Source organism: Anneissia japonica, unplaced genomic scaffold, assembly GCF_011630105.1.
Source record: "Anneissia japonica isolate Jap-2015-1 unplaced genomic scaffold, ASM1163010v1 scaffold1165_len1893470_cov193, whole genome shotgun sequence".
In the NCBI taxonomy this organism is placed as follows: domain Eukaryota; kingdom Metazoa; phylum Echinodermata; class Crinoidea; order Comatulida; family Comatulidae; genus Anneissia; species Anneissia japonica.
The window spans coordinates 391,575-414,729 of record NW_022709613.1 but is presented as its reverse complement, the minus strand read 5'-3'; the positions used below and the strand labels follow the sequence as shown (position 1 = coordinate 414,729).

The 23,155-nt window shown below is 34.2% G+C and overlaps 1 protein-coding gene across 1 annotated transcript in view; it reads right to left on the bottom strand.

The window, feature by feature from the left end:
• Positions 1 to 3,623: 3,623 nt before the first annotated feature.
• Positions 3,624 to 23,155, bottom strand: part of LOC117106895 (tyrosine aminotransferase-like) — a 23,803-nt gene continuing 4,271 nt past the window's right edge. Inside the window, exons 2-11 of the mRNA XM_033248412.1 lie at positions 18,991 to 19,133; positions 18,244 to 18,348; positions 13,278 to 13,345; positions 11,852 to 12,010; positions 10,651 to 10,789; positions 10,200 to 10,332; positions 9,330 to 9,399; positions 7,693 to 7,821; positions 5,415 to 5,498; positions 3,624 to 3,725 (exon numbers count right to left, since the gene is read on the bottom strand). Of these exons, the coding sequence (XP_033104303.1) occupies positions 3,624 to 3,725; positions 5,415 to 5,498; positions 7,693 to 7,821; positions 9,330 to 9,399; positions 10,200 to 10,332; positions 10,651 to 10,789; positions 11,852 to 12,010; positions 13,278 to 13,345; positions 18,244 to 18,348; positions 18,991 to 19,123 (1,122 nt within the window). The 5' untranslated portion in view covers positions 19,124 to 19,133. The remainder of the gene's footprint in view (positions 3,726 to 5,414; positions 5,499 to 7,692; positions 7,822 to 9,329; positions 9,400 to 10,199; positions 10,333 to 10,650; positions 10,790 to 11,851; positions 12,011 to 13,277; positions 13,346 to 18,243; positions 18,349 to 18,990; positions 19,134 to 23,155) is intronic.

The window sequence follows — 23,155 nt, the reverse complement described above, 5'->3', positions numbered from 1 at the left end:
CAGTTTGGTAAACTTTCCTCAAATTCCGACCCACCAAATAAAAATCCTACGTACGGGCCTGAAATAGGCAAATTTTGTATAATTTATGTAATGCAAGATTTATAGGGTTGGATTATTTGTTGGCAACAGCTTTCAATGTGGTCTAGCACTATATGATCATTTCAAACTTCAAAACCCTTTAATTAGCGCTGTTTCTAAATTTCTGGGTTTTGAAACCTCAATTAAACGTTCTGTCCTGTCCATCTTGTGTCCAATCAATTTGTCAACAGTGAAGCCACCAATGCCATATGCAAGAGCCCACTGACGTACCAATCTAGTCAATTATGTTATTGCATATATTCAAATTATTTTTAAAAATAACGATTCTTGTAATACTTATTAATAAAATAAAATTATGTTTTGGGGGGTTTTTTTTCCACACTCGTGTGCGCCTGTTTCTGAAGTTTTCCTTTGTGATGACGTATTCGTAAAGTAATGGGTTCCCTAACATGGCGCAGGTAAATGCTCTAAAACCAGCCAATGAGCAATCAGTGGCTTATACCCACCACACTATATTCCGAAAACAAATCTCATGTTTATAACTGTTGTTAAAATTTAAATCGTGACGTCAACGTCCAGACTGTCCATAGGACATGGGGATAAAATGACAGATAAATCAGTTGAAATTCGAAGTTTTAAAAGTATCTCAACCTTTCGAATGCTCTATTCGTCATCAGGGAATGAGGGATAGTGTCATGAACAGTGCATAGCCTGATGTTATTTGACCGACAGTAAGGAAGAGCCTGATGTGTCGACGACTGCAAAATAATAATGGTAACATTTTGGTATGTTGAACTTTAGTTATAGTTTGAAACAACTTAACAGGCTTGAACATAAACTGCAATGCATATTTCCAGATTGCCTACAACGGTTTTATTTCACTTACAATAAATTCTGTATGTAATACTCACTCAATCATTGAAACTCTCACTTATTCACACCGTATTAACTAAAATCGCTAAAGCAACATGTACTGTTCTTAATGCTGGTAGTTTTCCAATCTAATAATTCTTTTACATTCTTATACTTTAACATATTTCTCATTTCCTGGACACTCTCAACAAGCATCTTAGCTAGCCTTTTAAAAAAACAATACACCATCGATTCCAATCTTAAATGACGAAAATCGGGGATTGAAATAGGGGAATGTAAACCAATTCCCCTATTTCAGGTTAAAACAACGAAATTAAAATATGATAATAATAGTAGTGGAGATTGCCCATAAGCTATAAAGAAACATTTTAAATAAAATTGTTATCATATAACACTGACCTACAGTACTAAATACATCATCTCAAATTCAAGTGAAGATATTAATAATATCATAAGTTGCAGTTACTGTCCGAGTAGGGCAAGAATGATACATTTCCACACAATGATACTTATCTCTAGCTTCACTAATCATAATATTAATCGAAAACCCTATATGTAATAACTTAAGTATTGCAAAACCTTGGAATTTTAACAATATGGCAAACCCAGTATTTCTAAGAATTTTAAATAGAATTACAGTATTTCTAAACTTTCGACCTGAAAAATAATGTAGATTTTCAGTTAACTTAAATATTACTTAAAAACACTATATCAAAATTGCATTAAATGCACATCTCACAACACAAATATACACATAACTACACTCCTACCCCCTTCCACACTGCCCACCAAAAACCCACTTTCATATCAACATACATGGCACAGCACAGCCAAAAGCACACCAAAGGAACAGGGCACACGTCAGCAAGAACTGCCCACAAAACCCCCTCCCCTTTCGTCAGGGAGAAAAAATATATATATTTTTAAATAATCGATTAAATAAACTTCTGAAACCAATAAATTTTCAAATAATAATATATTACAGGAAATAACACTAGGAAACGTTGCCCAACATCCTATTTATTTATATCCTATATGATGTCACCCTGGAAATGTCAAAACCCTTCTCAGAAAGGCAAGTAGTTCAACAGGAATAGAACCTACCACCCGCAGAGTTACATGCCTGCTATGACACCCTAAGCCACGTAGGTTACTATTACACTATAAATTTTGCCTTTTTTTTATCTATTAAGTAAAGTATTTTAATTACAATGGCTCATTTTCTAAACTATTATAATTCAATGTTGATTGCTACTGTTTATCAATTTACTGTTCATAATATTAGATTAACATTGAGGTATAAATGCTCTATGATGCGCTAGAACTGGGTTTAACCAGTGAGTAGTTTTACTATTCGGAAAACTAGTACTACTAAAATGATAATCATTACTGGACTATGAACAACAGTCATTAGATTTAGAGTTATGATTATTAATATCATATTTTTTACATTTTACGTTAATATAATTTAGTTTATTGAAATTTTAGAAAATAAAATTATAATATTTACCCACATGAAGTCAAAAAATAATTGTAGGGTAACAGAATTAAAAAATTGGATGAAAACATTTTTTTTTTTACGAAAAAACCCATACTGCCTCAAGCCAAACCAACCTTGATTAGGCAGCGTGTATCATGGTAACTATGCAGCCATTTTTTCCTCTTTTTTTGAGTATTTACCAGTTTTCTATTCAACTGGTTGTCTTTGTTATGTAGGATTTTGCCACTGCGCAGGTGGCCATGGTTTAACGAAAAACAACTAGTCGAACACAGGCATAAATTAAAAATATTTTCACTGCTTTTTTTCTGCGATTTTTCATGGGACAATACACATTAATACTAAAATGGTATCTTTAAAATAGGAAACATACTTTTAAGCAACATTCTAATTGCTGAGTATCTGTCTTGTACTAAAAAGAAGATACCAAATTCCATGTCAAATACAATATGAACTTCAAATCTACACATATAAATCTTTTACATCTGGACTACAAGATAAATATCATATATAAGATATAATACAATGGTAAACCCAATACGATGTCAACAATGTTTTTGCATTTTTCATTTGCATTGATAGTCATAAAAATAATAACTAATAATAATTAGGTGTTCTTAGTAAAGTATTAATATCTAATTACTATCATTATTATCAAATAACAATAATAATAAATAGTAATAATAATGATATTCCTATGTTTAAATAAATGAAAAAAAAAGAGAATAATACTAATATAGTAAGAAATATAAATAATAACAGTAATAATTATAATAGTAATAAGTAGATGCACTATTATTCTGTTTGTTAATTAGGACTGACGTTTGATTTTACATTAAGAGGACTTCAACTCTGAATGCCAAGACACTGCTTAGTGTTAAGATTAGACTTGCCACAAGTCCCATATCATATTACGGGATCCACCCCATGACCCCAGCAGGGCCCTTGCAGTCTCCCACCCCCAATTCAACTGGTATAGTCACGCATTTCAAATCTCTGAAGTTGGTAACTATGAGTAATTGCCTATGTTCAAACTTTTCAATGGGGACTTGTTCTGTGGTAACTTTCTTTATTGCTCCATCGACATTGGTGCGATACAAACTGATACTTAAATAGTACTAAAAAGATAAATTGCTGTATTAGGTGCAGTCTGCAGGGCTACATGGGGCCTGCTAGTGATTTTTTTGCGGCCCGATAAAATGAATTACAATCCCTATGTGTGCTGTCTCTTATACACATCTAGATGTGCCATCAATTTCTGCACAAAATCCATGTCATCCTTGATATTTGGCATGTGCTCCACCTCAATACTACTCTGTAAACAGGAAAACAGCAATTAATTATAATTTAAAGTTTACAATAATCAATACATCACTTTTCATGTTTTTATACATTTTACAATGTTCCAGTCAAATCAATATTATACAGAATATCAAAAATAGAAAATTAAACATTGGTTGGTTAGAAACAGTAATATTGAAAAGCAATGGATTGGTTTTTGCAGTAGAAATTTGTTTCTCAACCTTGAGGTTCAATTTCTCACTGTGTATTTTACTTGTGCACTTAGACAAAAGGCACTTTACCTACTGTTGTCGCTCTCTGCCCAGAAGTACAAGGGGGTTCAAACACAAAAACGCACTGATTACAGCTGCAGCAATATGGAATTCCCCCCAGGGACCTGAGTATATATTCCATATGTGCTTGATTCAATGACCGGGGGTAATAATGTTAATCACATAGAGGTCTCTACAAGGTCTCTGAGGCGAGTCGAGTGGCCGAGGCAGGGGTGGCGCTAGCTGCAGCCTCAACATCAGCGCTGGTTCCAGCCGCTCCTCGCCCATGGTTCGGTTGGTAGAACCGAGTCTTCTCGGATAAGGACTTGTATACATCTGGCTCGTGTGCACTTTAAAGAACCCATTGCATCTTTCCGAAGAGTAGGGGGCTACCCCGATGTTATGGTTCATTTCAGCCCCTGTCATTGTGGAATGATGTGAACATATATCTATCAAGAAGCGCCCCTTTACGGCTGCTAGGTAGTCATGCACCACGCCCATACGCAATTCAGCACAATGACGCTGCAATTTATGGGTTATTCTCCTACCTTTACCGTTACAATATGCGCTCGACCATTATTCTTATTATATTAAATAATTAAGTTGATAAACTGCTATCTAAAAAAACAATATTTATAGTTAATAATTATTTGACTCATTTAATTGATTGATTCATAATTTTGATATCCCTCACTCGTAATTAGTCACACAAGGAAAATCAGAAAATTGGTAGAATAATAAACATAAATTATTACGATCCAGTTTGAAACATTCAATTCTACAATAATGTATCAATATGTGACTCCAAGAACAAAGTGATGTAATATAAAAATTTTGAAAATGGAATCCATTGCAAAAAGTCCTAGAGTCCTCCTTTTCTTTGACTGATTTGACCTCCAGTCAAATCTTTGAGTATCATCCACTGAACTTCAAGTTAAAATTCACAGGAATCAGTTTCAAAGTTAAATCTTTTCAAACTCTTGAAGTGTTTCAATGAAGCCATGCATTACACACACCTACTACCTTACCACCTAACCTAGTATAGTTACAACATTTGACTTCTGGGTAGAGAGAGGCAGTAAAAATTTTAAATACAGGGAGCGCCAAGGGAGAGACTTTCATAAAAAGAAAAAAAAAAGGTCCAGACAACAGCCCCATCATTGTGGGAATAAGGTAAGACATTGTTATGGCTGTGGTACCAAGATAGCTTCGACTATATGCTTGATCCTAGAATTTTGAAAATTCTTAGAATCTTGCAATGGACCCAACCTTGATATTGGAAATATATTTTTCTAACGACTGAGCCACAAATTCATTAGATTTGAAACAGATATTCAGAGTACGGTAAAACCAAATTTATTGACCAATAAAAAAAAAACAAATTTTGACATTTTGCTAGGTTTCCAAGATCATGAAAGCTCGGATAAATACATAATGAAAGTAAAACTTACCATCATATACATTGCACCTTTAGGCATTATTGGAGTAATACCTGGAATTTTTATGAAGCCTGAATACAATGCATCTGCATTTTGCTGCATTAAAAAAAAAAAAAAACGAAAAAAGAAAGTGTAAGCAAGGAGGTATAAAAAGTCAGCGTGGTTGAGCAATATCTACGAATGTTGAGATAAATATGTTTGCTGCCCTAAATCATTAATTCTAATAATGTGCATAATCATAATGATTGCATGATTGTTTGAAGTAATCATAGTTACCAACCATCTGGCATAGTGCGGGAGGGTTACACATTTTAAAGTGATTTTGGATGAAGCACACAATTTGTCACGCATTAATTTAGCATGAATTATCATAGAATCAGGGGTAAATGTATTTAAATTTTGAGAATTGGTTTTATTAAAAATATAAAAACAGTCATGCACTAACTAGAGTCATTAGGGAGCTTTTGTTTTTCTCATTTGAGAATCAATTCTAAGAGAAAACTAAAATTATACGTGATTTAAATTAAAATATTTTTGTTTATGTCTCGGTATTGTCAACAAACACTCCTTGAAATCGTTTTAAAACAGGTTAAAAATGCACAGATCTTCGGAGCGCAAAAGCCTGGGACCCCACCGGGGATCCACCCCTTGACCCCAGTGGGGCCCTTGCAGTCTCCCACCCCACCCCCAATCCAACTGGTATAGTCACGCATTTCAAATCTCTGAAGTTGGTAACTATGAGTAATTGCCTATGTTCAAACTTTTCAATGGGGACTTGTTATGTGGTAACTTTCTTTATTGCTCCATCGACATTGGTGCGATACAAACTGATACTTAAATAGTACTAAAAAGATAAATTGCTGTATTAGGTGCAGTCTGCAGGGCTACATGGGGCCTGCTAGTGATTTTTTTGCGGCCCGATAAAATGAATTACAATCCCTATGTGTGTGGCCCGCCAACAATCTTTGGCTAGAAAACACCCTGTTTTTTGTGGCCAGTGGTGAGATAAGTATGTTTGCTGCCCTAAATCATTAATTCTAATAATGTGCATAATCATAATGATTGCATGATTGTTTGAAGTAATCATAGTTACCAACCATCTGGCATAGTGTGGGAGGGTTACACATTTTAAAGTGATAAAGGTTAAAAATGCACAGATCTTCGGAGCGCAAAAGCCTGGGACCCCACCGGGGATCCACCCCATGACCCCAGCAGGGCCCTTGCAGTCTCCCACCCCCAATTCAACTGGTATAGTCACGCATTTCAAATCTCTGAAGTTGGTAACTATGAGTAATTGCCTATGTTCAAACTTTTCAATGGGGACTTGTTATGTGGTAACTTTCTTTATTGCTCCATCGACATTGGTGCGATACAAACTGATACTTAAATAGTACTAAAAAGATAAATTGCTGTATTAGGTGCAGTCTGCAGGGCTACATGGGGCCTGCTAGTGATTTTTTTGCGGCCCGATAAAATGAATTACAATCCCTATGTGTGTGGCCCGCCAACAATCTTTGGCTAGAAAACACCCTGTTTTTTGTGGCCCAGCACCGATCATCTGTAAAAAGTAGCCCTAATATTAAAACTGAGCATAAAGTTTTTATTTTTATTCCACCCTCCTCTGATGATCTTCAAAAAAATAAATACGCGAAACAAGGATTAAAGAAAGTCTCGCCATACTGAAGATGATGATGATGGTCAATGATCGACGATGATGATTATGATGAACAATGATTTTAAAAAATAGGATAATAACAACTGAAGACAATAAAAAAGATGACTTATAATCACAGGTCATTTAATTAGAATAATAGGGACGATGATATGGTTGTCATTTTTATTCTTATAAATGGTAGGACATAAAAATAGCTAGAGCAGTCACTCCATAAAGTGCACCTCTGCCCTGTGCCTGAATACAGCACCAACAATACATAGTATTAGTATGATAGGTGAAACTGCAGCATACCCTCAATGCAATAATGGAATCGCCCATCGTATTCAGGCACATTGTTTTCTTGAGTACTGCCAGAGGCGATTCCAATATTTTCTTTCATGCTTGAGGGTAAAAATCAAATTTCCGTGACCTTGACTGTGTACTTTGACCTTTTTTCCCAAAAATTGAATAGTTTCTTTCTTTGATTATTATGTACCATTCCACTAAATTTTATGATCAATTCATTAGTTTTTTGCGTAATCATGCTAACAGACAGACAGAAAGACAGCAGTAAATACATTATAACCTCATTGGTGGAAGTAATGAATAAGAAATCAATTCTGAAGATGCTCTCACCTTCAAAATTTTCAAAGTTTTGTCAAAAAAGTGTTTTGGTGTGTTCTTGAGCACACCAGGTAATGCTGCCTCCATGATAGAGCATGGTCCAAGAAGTTTAGTGGTAAGGTGAAAAAGACCTTCACGCACCTAAAAATGAAGAAACATTGTTTAAAATGTAAAAAAAATTAATACACATTGAAAATAAAACATATGAGGGCAGATGCAGTAATAGAGGGGGGGGAGAAAAGGGAGGGACTTTCACAGATGAGGGGTCTACACCACCTCAGCCCCACCATGGTTGGAGCCGAGGCAAGAAAATTTATGATTAGGCTTAAAAAAATGTTACGTTGACATAACAGGCCCCAAAAATAAGGTAGGTACCGTATTGTCTCTAATAAACGCCCCAGGGGCGTTGCATTTTTTCAAGGGGGGGGGGGGCGTATATTAGAGGTTGAATTTTTACTAGAGGTGAATTGTAAAATCAAAAATTACCTAAACAAGCTGCTTTAAATGGTCAATAAGTTCCTTATTTGTAGAGGAACAAGTTAATGTGCAGGGTATCCCCAGGCCTCCTGCTATTTTGCTGTTCCTTCGTTTGTTGCTGGTTATTCGAACATCAATAATTCCCCTCCCAGAGGAAGCTGGGGACACATTGGGGGCCTGGGCACTCCCCCACCCACGTTGGGGTGGAAAACCACAATTCGCCAGGGAGAAAATTATAGGCCTATGTATTTTTAACATATTATAATTAGCAAATTTTTGCATTGTTTTTTTATGTTGTTAAATTTTATAAACTTGTATCGCAAATTTTAAAAAAAATGTTTAGGGTCGGCTGAATTTTTAGGGTCTGTCGGGTTACGCTAACATAACAATTTTTTTTAGGCCTTATGGCACCTCTAGATGTCCAGAAATGGCACACTCAAATATAAATATAATTTTCATTTTTTTCTCCCTTTTTTTTTTGTGATTTTGACAATTTCAGGGGCCGAGCGACTGGGCCAACCTTGAATTTGCCACTGCATATTGTAGTCATCAGAAACAGAACAAAGATAAAAACCTAATTTAAAAATATATTATACTGCCATGTATGCTTAATAAACTTGCAAAAATGTTTTAAAATCAAAGCAAATAGATTAATATATTTTATTTATCTTTATATCAAAATAATGATTCAATTCATTATTGCCCTCACAGCTCAAATTTTATGTGACAAATACAAATGGGATAAGCCCATATTTGGGTGTAATATGACATCATCATGCCCATATTTAGGCACCCAACATAAATTTGTCACTTATAATTTGATAGTGTGGGTAGAGCATAATATTCATTTACCAATTATTATTACATAATGATTCATAATAGTACAACTGTCAGAGTAGTAATCAACAAAAATGCATATTTAAATAATTAAAACTATTTCAAAGAATGTCTTGATTTTGGTAAGATCTGCTAATGTCATAAACACAAACAATGACAACTGAAAACAAAAAACTATTTTTTTGTTATTATACAGTATGTCATATTATAAATCTTGTTAAAAGTTAAAATTAATTGGAAACACATTTTTTTTAAATATATTACTAAAAAAAAGAATATTGCATTTTAATAGTTTTGTCATTTTTATACTCATATACTGTATATTATACACCAACCTCACTCTGGAATGCGTTGTGCCTATCGTGTATAAGAAGCCATCCGATTCGCCATCCTGGGGCAAGAAACCTAAAAAAGGAAAAACAAAAATAGAATTAATCTGCTAAAAGTTTCCTCCGTTTCTGATGTATAGTGAATGCTATAGAATCCAAAACTGGTTTTGTTTTATGGTATTCACTATTTTTGTTTGATGGATGGGTCTAACAATGTGCAATACACAATAAATAATATTTCATTTGCTTCGGTGTTGTCAGCTCGTTTGTTCGTATGAATCACAGGAGCTACAATGTTGGGTTTCAATGTAGCTTCCTTTTTAATAGTAAATAATCGTGTATCGTGATTCTAGTTGCTGTTATTAATTTACTGGAAACATTCGTAGCAGGGTCACTGATGAGCAGGTTAACAGCATGATCCCTCCCCCATTTATATTCCTGGGTGAATAGGGGCAAACATAAGTAAAGTGCCTTGCCCAAGGACACAGGCAATGCAATGAGCATCATTCTCAAATTCCTGATCTCACGATCAGAAGTCCAACACCTTACACGCTGCACCACACACTCCCACAGTGTTGTCAGTAAGCTGAGGGCAGGCTACTCTAGGCCTGTCATTGAAATAATATTGTCATAAAATGTGAAGTATGGATTTATAGAGTGCACAATGCAAGCCTCTATGCGCTAGACCTGTAGTTTGCAGGGTCTGTATTTTGTTTAGTGTCCAGGGAAAAGAAATTATTACTGTTATTTCAATTTTACCAGTAAAAGTACAGTTGACAAATACAAATTGAAAAATTCTCGTTCTGCCCCTGCACTGCGAACTGGACAAATTTAACAGCAAAAATGTTCACAATGACTGAGGTATTTTTGACATACCTTTTGGCTGTACCACCGCAGCTAAGTATTGGCACATCTGTGATGTCAGCCATGCAAGGAGATTCTTCACCCTGAAACACCATACCAGCATAGATTTCATCTGCCAAGATTGGCAGGTGATGCTTGGTTGCAACTACATAAAAAAAAAGAATCACATAATCAGTAGAACGTCTCTACACGTTTAAGTTTTAGAATTTCTGTATAAAGCCAGGAACTAACTCCCTGCACCTGACGATCCCATCTTATACGCCCGACATACAAAAATTGTTCAAAAATCTTCTCAAACTCAAGGGCTGTCTTATAGTGAGAACATACGGTAGCTAAAAAAGATATACAAAATATGGTCCTTTTCAAACAGAAAAAAAATGATTTATACTTTTGTCATTTCCACTTGGTTTCTCATCAACTTCATTGACTGTCTTTTTATAATACAAAAAGCTGTTACTCTTACCTTTGCCAATCTGAATGAGATGCTCCTTATCATAGACTGATCCACAAGGATTTGACGGATTTATAACGACGATACATCTGGTTTTATCATCTATTAGCTCCTCCAAATGGCTCAGATCAACCTCCCAATTCTTCTCAGGCTTCATGGTGTCCAAATAGAAAGAAATTTGCAAATAATATTAATAACATTTCAAAACAATTTCAGAAATACAGTAACAGTTATAAACAGCTTGCAAAAACACATTCCAGAAAATCCAAACCTATCCATGATAATGAAAATTATGATGAAGGTGGTGAAATAATTTTTCTTATGCTATTTATATTTATCTATCTTCTGAATTTGAGAGTCTGTACAGTTGTTGCTTGCCCCTTTGGGGATTATGCAATGAGAAGAAGAAGAAGGTGGTGATGATGATGATAATGATGATGATGATGGTAGTGGTATTAATAATGGTTATAACAATGGTGAGTTGTGGTGATGATGATGATGATTATGATGATGAGTATGGTGACGATGACGATGACGGTGACGATGACGATGGCGATGGTGGTAATGATGATGATGATGATGATGATGATGATGATGATGATGATGATGATGATGATGACAATATGACGATGCTGGTGATGATGATGAAAATGATGATAATATTGATGATGATGGTGATGAAAATAATAATAGTATATGACGATGATGATGGTGATGATTGTGACTAGGATTATAAGAAAAAAATATATTGCATCTATCAGGATTATAACTGCCCAAGACCCTCCATTACTGTACCATTTCCATGCTTATCATTGAGCTATTTTGTAGGCTGAGATCTGGTGTCCTTGTTTCTTTTTTTTTTCATCATGACATAATATAGAATCGAATTAGAATCTACAATTAACAATAGACTTACAACTAAAAAGATATAGTTAATAGAAAATAAAGTGTCTTGTTGTGCCAATATACATATGAGTTTTTGATGGCTCAACAATGGTAAATTTAAGACATAGCAACGTCACATGTAATAATTTTAGCTCTCATCTTTGTTTGAATTATAAAACATGGTTCTAGTCAATTGTATATTGTACACAAAATTCAGGACAGTAAAAAGCCGGCAGATCTGTCCTACACATCATTGAAATCATAACTACCTAATACTGAGTACCAGTACATATAATCATGACCTTTCAACTAAGTGAATATTACTCACCAACAGCCTATAACTCCTGGTTTCGATGTCGATGTTGCCGCCTACAGTGCGGTACAACAAAAAACCAGGACGAGGGATGAGGATGTTGTCGCCCGGGTTACATAACACCGTGATGGCGATGTTTATTGCTCCTGAGCAACCACTTGTTAAAATCACATCCTAAAAATAAAAGTATACAAATGTTTAAAATTATATCAATTCATATTTGCAAGCATACTTAACAATGTCGGAGGATGTCAACTGCGATTCCAGAAATTTGAAATAGAGTGAGCCCAGGGAGGGATTTTCACAGATAAAGTGTCGAGACACCTCAGCCCCATAGTACGGGCTAAGATACAAAAATTTATGGTTACGGCACTTCTAGATTTCCGGAAATAGCACTCTCAGACGTAAATTATATTAGAATTACATATATTTAACATTTTTTTAAATATAATTTGGAAAAAATTAGGAGCGCCTTGGGGCCCGTTGAATCCGCCACTGGATGCTTAAGGCAATTTTTTTTCAATTAAAAAATAATTTATCTTACAAAGATAGAAACTTTACACTTGGAAAACTAACGAACATTGACCAATTCTCCAATTTATGTATTGTTTATTAGGTAAATGGGGCTAAAAATATATTTTTAAAAAAATATATATATTAAAGGATTATAATATAATATTGATGACAAAAATTAATAATTTATGAAATATAACCTGCCACAAAAAAAAAAAAAAATAACCATATTAAAAAGCTTAAAGCTAGAATAACCATGTTAAAAAGCTTAAAGCTAATTTACTTTTTGAATTATAAAAATTATTCCATAATTTATGTTTTATTAGCATTAGATGACAGCATTTTAATATACAGTCTTGGTTTTCATGCAATTTCTTCAATCAATATTATTTCTAATGGTAGAAACTGTACAGAACGTCTGGTGATCTTACATAAAATCACACTAAAGAGTAAAATGTGATGGTACCCAGCAGTTCAAAATATAATTAAAATGTGTGTAGTGAAATAAGCAGGTAGATACCTCAGGAAAATCTCCTTGGTTAAGCTGTCAAAGCTATTTCAGATAACAGCTAATATGCAGATCACAGACAGTACAGATACTAATATGATGTTCTTGCTCAGCAATTTGCATTTAAACAATAAATGATTTAATAATTAATTACTAAATTTTTCTTGATTTCCATACAAATAAATTACAATGTTGTAATTTAACTTAATACATGCAAAACGTTTAGTTTAAATGCAGGTTAGGTTATTATATGGTTACCTCTAGAACCAATTAATGATATTAAATTATTATTGTTGTAATGTATGGTATGAACACTGTATTATCCAAACAGAGACCCTTGCAATGTTACATTCCATAGATTCCATGTAAAATGTGTACCGTAGATAAGAACATAATTTTATTATGAACACAGCGACTAACCTTAGAGGTTAAAGGTGAAGTATCTGTACTGTAATATTTTGCAACAGCTGCCCGAGCTTCTTCATTCCCTGCCAAAAAAAAAAAAAATATCTACAGTGTATTATCTGAATCTGGTGATCTCAAGTGTTGATAGTCATTGAGGATCCCAAAAATGCAAAAGAGGATATTATTATTATTATTATTCTATTATTATTTCATGTACTTTTAGTCTTGTTCCGTGACAACCAACTATTGTGTTAAACTACATAAACATAGGGTTTTGGGGGACTTTTTCTTTGTCTCTTCCAATAGACCACATGATTTCCTGGTTGCATGTGAAAGCAAAACTAGTAAATAAATAATAAACTACAACTATAATCATGCAATTTAAATGCTGATTCGATAAGTGAAAATTAAATTTAATAGTGTTGTTTATCTTCACATATTTTGTTTTTCTCTACTTGTATTTATATTGTTTATAGCACTACAGTAAACACAAATACTCTATTAAACCTCCAATATTCAAATTTATAAAACATACTACGCTTTTGCTGTAGTAGAATTAAATGACCTACAGTACAATACAGTAAATTAATTTGTCCAATACAGTATTTATTGTAACACCCACACACCAATTGCGAGAAAATGGAGCAGAATAGGTAATTGGACCTTTCCGCTGAGTCCGCTGCTTGGATATTGTTGCATACTGTATGTCCCACAAAACGACAGTGTAAAAACATACTCAAAATCTGTCTCTTATACACATCTAGATGTGTATAAGAGACAGCCTTAGAGGTTAAAGGGGAAGTATCTGTACTGTAATATTTTGCAACAGCTGCCCGAGCTTCTTCATTCCCTGCCAAAAAAAAAAAAAAATATCTACAGTGTATTATCTGAATCTGGTGATCTCAAGTGTTGATAGTCATTGAGGATCCCAAAAATGCAAAAGAGGATATTATTATTATTATTATTCTATTATTATTTCATGTACTTTTAGTCTTGTTCCGTGACAACCAACTATTGTGTTAAACTACATAAACATAGGGTTTTGGGGGACTTTTTCTTTGTCTCTTCCAATAGATTTCCTGGTTGCATGTGAGCAAAACCAGTAAATAAATAATAAACTACAACTATAATCATGCAGTATAAATGCTGATTCGATAGGTGAAAATTAAATTTAATAGTGTTGTTTATCTTCACATATTTTGTTTTTCTCTACTTGTATTTATATTGTTTATAGCACTACAGTAAACACAAATACTCTATTAAACCTCCAATATTCAAATTTATAAAACATACTACGCTTTTGCTGTAGTAGAATTAAATGACCTACAGTACAATACAGTAAATTAATTTGTCCAATACAGTATTTATTGTAACACCCACACACCAATTGCGAGAAAATGGAGCAGAATAGGTAATTGGACCTTTCCGCTGAGTCCGCTGCTTGGATATTGTTGCATACTGTATGTCCCACAAAACGACAGTGTAAAAACATACGCAAAATACGTAGTACGCGCATATCTCTGGCCCTGTTCTAATTGGTCAATTATGGTTGATTGACACTTGGAAAAGTCCATTGTGAGTGCACTTTTGAAGGTACATTCATAACTTAGAAGTTCACTTTCCTGTCAGGGAAATTAAATGATCCATATAATTAGGTATTTTTTGAGTGTGAAGGTTATGATGGCTATTTAAATAGTGTTTATATACAGTGATACAAATTGATGGTGCGAAATGCTAAGGTAGCTTACATGGTGGCTAACTACATCTCAGGCCTGCTTTTTACAATGCTTGATAGAAATTCACGACAAATTGCTTTACTTTTAAATGCTTCACAGAAATTCATTACAAATTGCTTTTTATAGAGTACAAAGTGGGTGTGGTGTTGAAATTTTTGTTTAAGAAATGCTTGACCATAGACAGTACAGTATATGGACTTTAAATCAAAATTAGTGTTTTTGAATACCGTGACTCCCCGATCGTTTTCCATTCATTTCTTTTCTATTTGGGGAGAAAGGGGGTCTAGCTCCAATGGCCTTCCCCTTGGATCCACTCCTGTTCTTGTAAAAATCAAATGAGTACAGTACTCAAAATTGAGCATTTGTAACATGAGGTAAATTTTCTATTGAATATATTTCACAAAAAAAAAAAAAGAAGAGAACCATGATCAATGAACTCTCTAAACAACCTTTATTGATTGAATGTACATTGTATTTATACCAGTATTCGGTGGGGATTCCCAAATCTGTAACGGTTCTGAGTTGCCTACAACGCATGCACGAGGCTCTGCAAATACAATACTTGAGATTCGCTTCCCCGACAAAATATTGTTGGTGTTCATAACACTCTGGTTATAATCATGGAGGTATAAAAATATTTTTATACCTCCATGCTAATTAATACATGACTGAGCCAATGGGCATGGCCTGAACATCGACTCAGGGCCACACCCACTGGCTTCCATTTTGAAAGGCCTTTTTCATATTTCTGGCTAAACCCCTGTGTTGAGTTGGCATGGAATGACACAAACACTATATGAAACACAAAAATTCACAAACTCAGTAATTTTAAGCCTAGGTTATTGCCAATGATCATTCAAATAAATTCTTTATTTCTCTTTATTGCATACAAAAGAACAAAAAGAATACAGGTACAATAGCATGCAATAGGATCCAAGAAAAATAGCCAAAGCTAATCGAGCTTGAGCCCCTTTAATTTATCAATAATAAAAATTATCAATAATAAATTATCATCTTAAAATTTAGCATATATTAAAAATGTTTATTGCTGGTCTAAGTTGAGCAGCTAAACCTGCATTGCAAAATATATACTATACACTTTTATATTATAACCAAAAATATTAGATCACCTCTTCAAACAGTTTCTGCAACTGCAATGATATCAGAAACATATGTTTTTAATGCAATGCCTATACTGTACTGTGTGGCTATTCTTGAATAGAATAAATATTTTAACTGAAAATCAGATGGTAGGCAAGCATTTATACTGGTACAAAATATTAACTATTATGGCCACTATAACTGTAGACACATTATAGCGATTAAAGGTCAATTTAGCTCATTTTATGCACATCACTGGCTTTAATAGGTAAAAATTTGGTTAATTTCGTATGCATGGCTGTTGAAAAGTACAAACCTTTGTGATGTAATCATTTGTGTTCTCATCAATGCCTGTTCTCAGTATCAGAAAATATTTCTAACGTGACGTTACTCTAAGATAGCAAGATTGAAGTGCAAGGTTAAGCTGAAACCAGTTTAAAGCATTGTAACAATCCAACGTGACTTTAAAATTTCAGGCAAATATTCCAACTCTATAAACACAGACACAACAAACCTCTTGTTATGTTTATCGTTAAGATACAAAATAAACAAATCATTTACTGTACTTTGGGACTAAAAGATTGTTTCTTTATTAGTTGCCATTTATCTTTCCATATTTTTTTTTCTATACTTGTGTTTCACTACATTATTAACACAAATACAGTACTCTTCAACCACTAACATTGAAAATTATAAAATTTTTGTAATATAAGCGTTGTAATAACCATGTGACCTTAAATTTCAGGCAAATATTCCGACTCCATATTATTAACACAGACACAACAAACCTTGTTCAGGATGTTTTATCACTGAGATACAAAATTTAAAAAATCATTATTTACTTTGGGACATAAAAAATAAGACTACTACCAGTAATTTGACTAAGTACCATGGTACAGACCCAGACATTTTAAAATGTAAAGCAAGCCATCTTCCCTGTGAGTAAAGTTGATTTTTCAGATGGGAGCATATGACAGACAGGGCCAGGGGCATCTCAGAACCCTTCCAAATTCTCCAACAATTTAGAGATTTGGAAGGCTTAAACTATTTTAGTTTTACTTTAGAAATTACATAGAAATTTATTTCCATACAAATTGTTTTTTCTTTGTTTTTTCTTCCCGACAAATTGCGATTTTCCTTCCCGAAGAATAGTTTTTTTTCTCCTCAATACGGGAGTGGGAACTCTCTTTAGTTAAAACTATCATTATCATTTTATATTATTATCTAAACTAAAAGTTAACCAAAGCTATATAATACTTTACACCTGGATGAATAATTGGGTTTACAGGTAGATGTTTTCTAATAATATATTTACAAGGACAGTGAACTGATTTGAGCAATGAGAAGAGCCATCACAACTCTTTTACATTATTGTAAAAACACCAGTACATTTTGTTTAAAAGAATGTGGAATGTAAATTGATGCTAAACGTGTCTACCGAATTAGGAATGACCTGTGGGGAGTAGATTTCTTCTTCTATCGAGTCCAAGCACACCACTAAATGTTACCTAGTAATAGCTGGACACACTTCTTTGCCTTATGGTTCTGACTGGCGAGGGTTCAGGCATCCTCAAGTATGCCTCACTGCAAGAGATGTTGCATGGTCTGAGGCTCATTTCCACTGTCACAGATGATTGGGTTGGTAAAATATCCCCATTTACGTGACTTTGGAGAGACCTACCACCAGTTCTAAGTCTTTTGCGACACTTCCTTGCGGCCCAGTTGTTATCGGCTCCAGGACGGTGTCCATCAGGATTATTTCCATTGCAAAATTCTGAGGTGGATTTGCAAGCCGTTCTTCCTATAAGGTGATGTGAGGGTGTTTTCTCCAGAGGAGTCTTAAGTCTTAGAGTAGAGTAAGGGAGTAGAGTTGCTTGCAGGCTATAGATATATTCTGCTTGTCACACAAACACAATTACTGTACATTATGGTGAGTAGAGAGGTCGACGGGGCCCCCAAGTCTAATGCAAATTTCATGGCCTTCCACCCACATTTATTAGCCCTGTTTCCCATTCTTAAAATCCAGTGACTCTGTAGTGTAATCACCCACACACTATGAAAATATCCACCACCCACCATTAGGTTTCTATATAACCCTGAAGATTTGTAATTTCTCAGTTATATACCTAAAAATGTTTACTTACCTACAGATGGCGAGTAGCCATTATTTTTGTAGACGTCTATAACATCGTGTACTGCATCAGTAATACATGGATCAAGTGGAAGATTACCAAACTTGGTCGGGTCACCTGTAAAGTGTAATATAAAAACAAAATGCATGAGAATAAGTTATACTGTACCTACAGTAAATAAAGGAGCTTTTGATTGCACGATAACGGTAGGACGTAGAACGTAATGACGTCATAAAAATGTCATCTGCGCATGCGAGAACGTTAAGGTCACCTCGTCGAGCAGATTCTGGAACACAATTTGGCCAAATCTACATATACAGAGAATGCAGGACGATAGGTAGGACGGTCACGCATGAGTGATTCTGTGTAGTGCCGCGTCGTCGCACAAATCGGAAGCTCCCTAATATCTGAGAGGGTTTACAGAATAGTGTTAGAATTCAGAACTAACTAATTAATTTTATACCAAGTCTTCAGAAACCAAAAAAAATACTAAAGAAGTATTTAATATGAAAGCATAATTTTAACTATTCTATCTCCAAATATTTGGATACTAAAGATGGATGATGAGAAAAAAAAAATGACTTAAAATCTCTAGGTTTAATATAGCAAAGATCCAACCACATCTACGATTTTGCTGAAGACTGTAACATAATAAACCTTAATTCAAGCAGACAGAAAAAAAAATAGGAACCAACATACTCAATAATATTAGTAGACACAAATACTGTACATAGCAAATTTTATTAACAGGATAATTACCAATAGATAGAGAAATGAGATGTTTTTTAGGGTTTGGCTCTAGTTTCATGCCATCAACGATAATACGGATAGGATTCACGGTATTCTTAGCTGCCTCTGAAGAACGAATATTCCATGCCGACTTGGTTGCCATTACCACCAAACTATCAAAAGATCAAACATCAATTATTGTTAAATGTTTTTTTATAATATTTATTACTAAAAATTGCAAATTGCAAGTGAAGTGCTGCGAAGTACAACTGCATATAAATGTTCTTCGAACAAATTATTTATGCGAGTCAAGTGAAAATAATGAATAATAAAAATATAACAAATAATATGAGACACGACCCATTGTCTATATTAGAACACTTCTCATTGGGTAACAAAGTTGTAATTTTTCCTTTTTGTCAAAAAGTGTCTGTAGTGGTGAATTATGGTTTAGGTTTTTTTAAATAAAGTTTCAAAAATTTCTATGTATGTGGAAAATGTAGTTGATTACCAAAGGTTACAATTTTTATTTTGAAGACTGCATGGTCTAGGAAGCGTACATTTTTTTATGGGGCAAGTTTCCAAGGGCGGGTTTTCTAGGGGCGAGTTGACTGCCAAAGAGTGTTGCCAAAGTGCGAGCCAACGTGTTATTTGATCACAAGTGCGAGACATTACAAGTGTGAGCCAGTGAGCCATGACGTCACGACAATAGATACGAGACGTTAACGATTTGTGCGAGGTATCGGCTGAGATTTGTGGAGTACAATTCAAAAAACAACTATAGGTCTAATAATGAATTATTGTGATGTTAAATAGACAATGTTAGCTATCAAAGAGCGACGTTGTTTTCATTGGGCGACCTTCGTCCCTTCAAGGCTAGGCCTATACCATCCTAGCTAGTCTAGGCCTAGAGTAGGATAAGGCTAGCGCAACATGCAGACGTTGGTACGAGTAGGTTAGTCTACAAACGTCGCCTAAAGTATATTGATTTTACCCGGCAGAACGAAAGAAGGAAACTCCGCTTTTCAGTCGTCTTAGGCCGTTTTTTTTGGACAAACAATGACCTTTCAGAGGTCATATTGCTGTCAAGAATATGAATTGGCTGCTTCGCAGCAATTATTTTTTGTATTTCACTAAAACTTTGATATATTGCTTTCTAGTATTTTGTTAATTTTGTTTCTGATTATAATTGGCCATTGTATTGTTTACTTTAAACTAGAAGAGTGAGATCCTTTCTTATCCATAAAATGTGAAAGCGGTTAATGATACTGACTATAAATAGGATAGGGCTCAGACTATCGCCTTGCGGTGTTCCGATGTTTGATTCTAGTGAGAATATCTCAGATGCACCTTTGATACATACGTTACTGTAAGTCCTGTCTGGCTAAGTAGAGATCTGACTATGCGGTGTTCATCTTCGTAGATTTCCTTTAGAATCTCTAGAAGTTCGTCTCTGTGGGTAGTATCAAACGCACTTGAAAAGTCGATGCCTGTTATATGTATTTCCATCTTGTATTTAAATGTCTTTGCTATGAGCCATTTGTAAGAAAATAACACGTCACTAGTACTTCTACCTTTGCAAAATCTGCTTTGGCTGATGTGTAGGTAGTTGTCGATTTTGTCCATGTAATTCTTGATATTTATTGATAGACATTTCCTACAATAATTGTGTTCAACAATATGACTGGTCTTAAATTTTTGATTGGTCCTTTTTCTTTACCTGGTTTATGTAGTACAATTAGTGTCCTATTATTTATATTAGGTGTTTAAGCTAGCTCTAAATACATTATTAAATATGTCCACCATAACAGGGACAAGTATGTCCGCACCGTATTTAAGAAGTCCTCCTGCTATCATGTCTTCGCCGGCCGCTCTGTTATTGTTATAGTTGTTTTAAACTTTGTTTAATAATCTCCTCTTCTTTGATTTCATTTTTAAGTGGTCTAGCGTTTCCTTCAAATGGATTAACATATAGTTTATTTTCGTCATGGAATTTTTGTTTGAAGTGTTCACCTACTGCATCATTTACTTTATCTATGTCCGCGATCCATTTTCCGTTGCCATAAAGAATCTTTGGGTTTTCATATGGTTTCCGATTCATTTCTCAAACTGCTTGAAACATACATCTACTAGCACTCTCATTAGTTTGGTTGATTCTAGAACTTCTTGGTTTCGTATGTCTGTCATTCGCTTTTTAATTTTATGTAGCGCGTTATTTCCTTTTTTAAAGCCATTTTTTTATTAGCCTCGTTGCAGTTTTTAATTTGTAGTTGTAGTTCTTTTTGTTTCACTGATAAAAGTTGTATTTCTTGATCAAACTTTCTGTTTATTTTTACGATTTGTTTGCCAATTAAATTCTCAGCGGTGATTTTAATGCATTCTTTTATATTGCTTTGCTTGGTTGATTAGGAACATGTTGTCTGTACTTGGTTGAGACTTTCTATTAGTTTTTCCTTGTACAGTATAATCCTAATGGAATCTTCGCTATTTGTTAGTTTTTCACATGCAAATATTAAGTTGTTTTGTCGTTTGAGACGCTGTTTATAATTCGATGCCTTGAATGGTTAAAAACTAGTAATCACAATCCTATGATTGCTATAATTCAATGTCCCACTGTATGATCTTGAGTTGTTTAAGTAATCCCCTATATCTGTTGTTACAAATAATGTAGTTGATTTGATTATAGGTAAATGTCCGTCGCTGCATTTCCTTTGTTATGAGAATATTGTAATGTGTCTAGCGGGATGTTTGAATGCACAATTAGTAACGAAGAGGTTTATTGGTGTCACAAAAATCAATGAGTGCTTGACCGGTATTATTTTTAACTCCTCTCGAATGCTGCCATAGACAGTTTTCTCTACCTTGATACAGTATTTACCTACTTTCGCATTAAAGTCGCCGCAGATAATCAGGTGAGTTTTATTTTTATATGTTCGTGTAATTGTTTGTAGGTCTTTATACAGCCTCTAGTTCTGTGTCATCTTTATCAACTATTAATTTTAATATACTGTACTAGTTAAAAAACTTAGCTTAGTAGTTAATGGTCTACTATCACTCAAATGTTTCTGAAACAAATAATTCACATACAAGTGACGGATCCAAAAATTTGAAATAGAGGGGGCAGAGGGAGGGATCTTGAAAGATTGAGGTTCTATACCACCTCAGACCCACCATGTTGGAGCTGAAGTACAACAATTTACAATACATCACCTCCAAATGGCCAGAAATGGCACTCAGTCATTAAATTTGAATGTAATTTTTTTTTCTCCAATATTTTTACAATTTAAAAAAATTTAAGGTGGAGGGAGGTGCGGGCCAGCTGGGCCGCCCTTGAATCCGCCACTGTATACGGTTCGTGTCAGGAGGCATGCGATAACAAATTTTGGAAACTGTTTCACAAAAGTGTAAATATAAATATATGCATGCGTAGGAATTGGGCAAAATACCATGAAGAGTGGAATCAACCAATGATGAAAGTTGTTATCTAATATAATTTATGACTTATACCATTCTATATGTTCTTTTACGTCTAATTTCATTTATTCATTGATTGTGGATACAGGAGTTGTACAACATGTTATTTCTCTTCTGTGTATTTTTGTTATTTTAATTTATATGGAAAAAATTATAATATCCAATGTTTACGGTAGGCCCTACTTTTAAACATTGGGTTTCAACTATAAAAAAAAAATGAGGATCAAATGTCTATCATCATATTTACCATTTGGTAATAAAAGTTTAGAGCAGTATATTTTTACAGTACACTATTGCATGCATGCCTTTACAGACATAGTTGATTCAGATTTTGGAAGCAATATTAGGTCAAATGAATTACTTAGTTGAATTGCTGATTGGATTTGTAGAGCTTATACTGTAGTCCAGCAAACTTGGTTGGTTGCATTTTTTTTTTTTGCTATATTTTTTAAAAATTGGATATGATGTAGAGTAGACATAGATAAATCAAAAAAGTTATGTGCAACATTTTTTTTTCAAACGTAAGGGGGGTTGCCAGCAGTTTCAAAATGGCTGCCAATTTTTCCAAAAATTGTCACTAATATTGTAAATTTATGTCATTAAAATGCAGTATTCAATTGGAAATCCACTCATAACAATGACAACAACAGTTTTTAACTAAATATTTCACACATTTTTGAGCTATTACAATTTAAAATGGCTGCCATTTTCCATTGTTTAT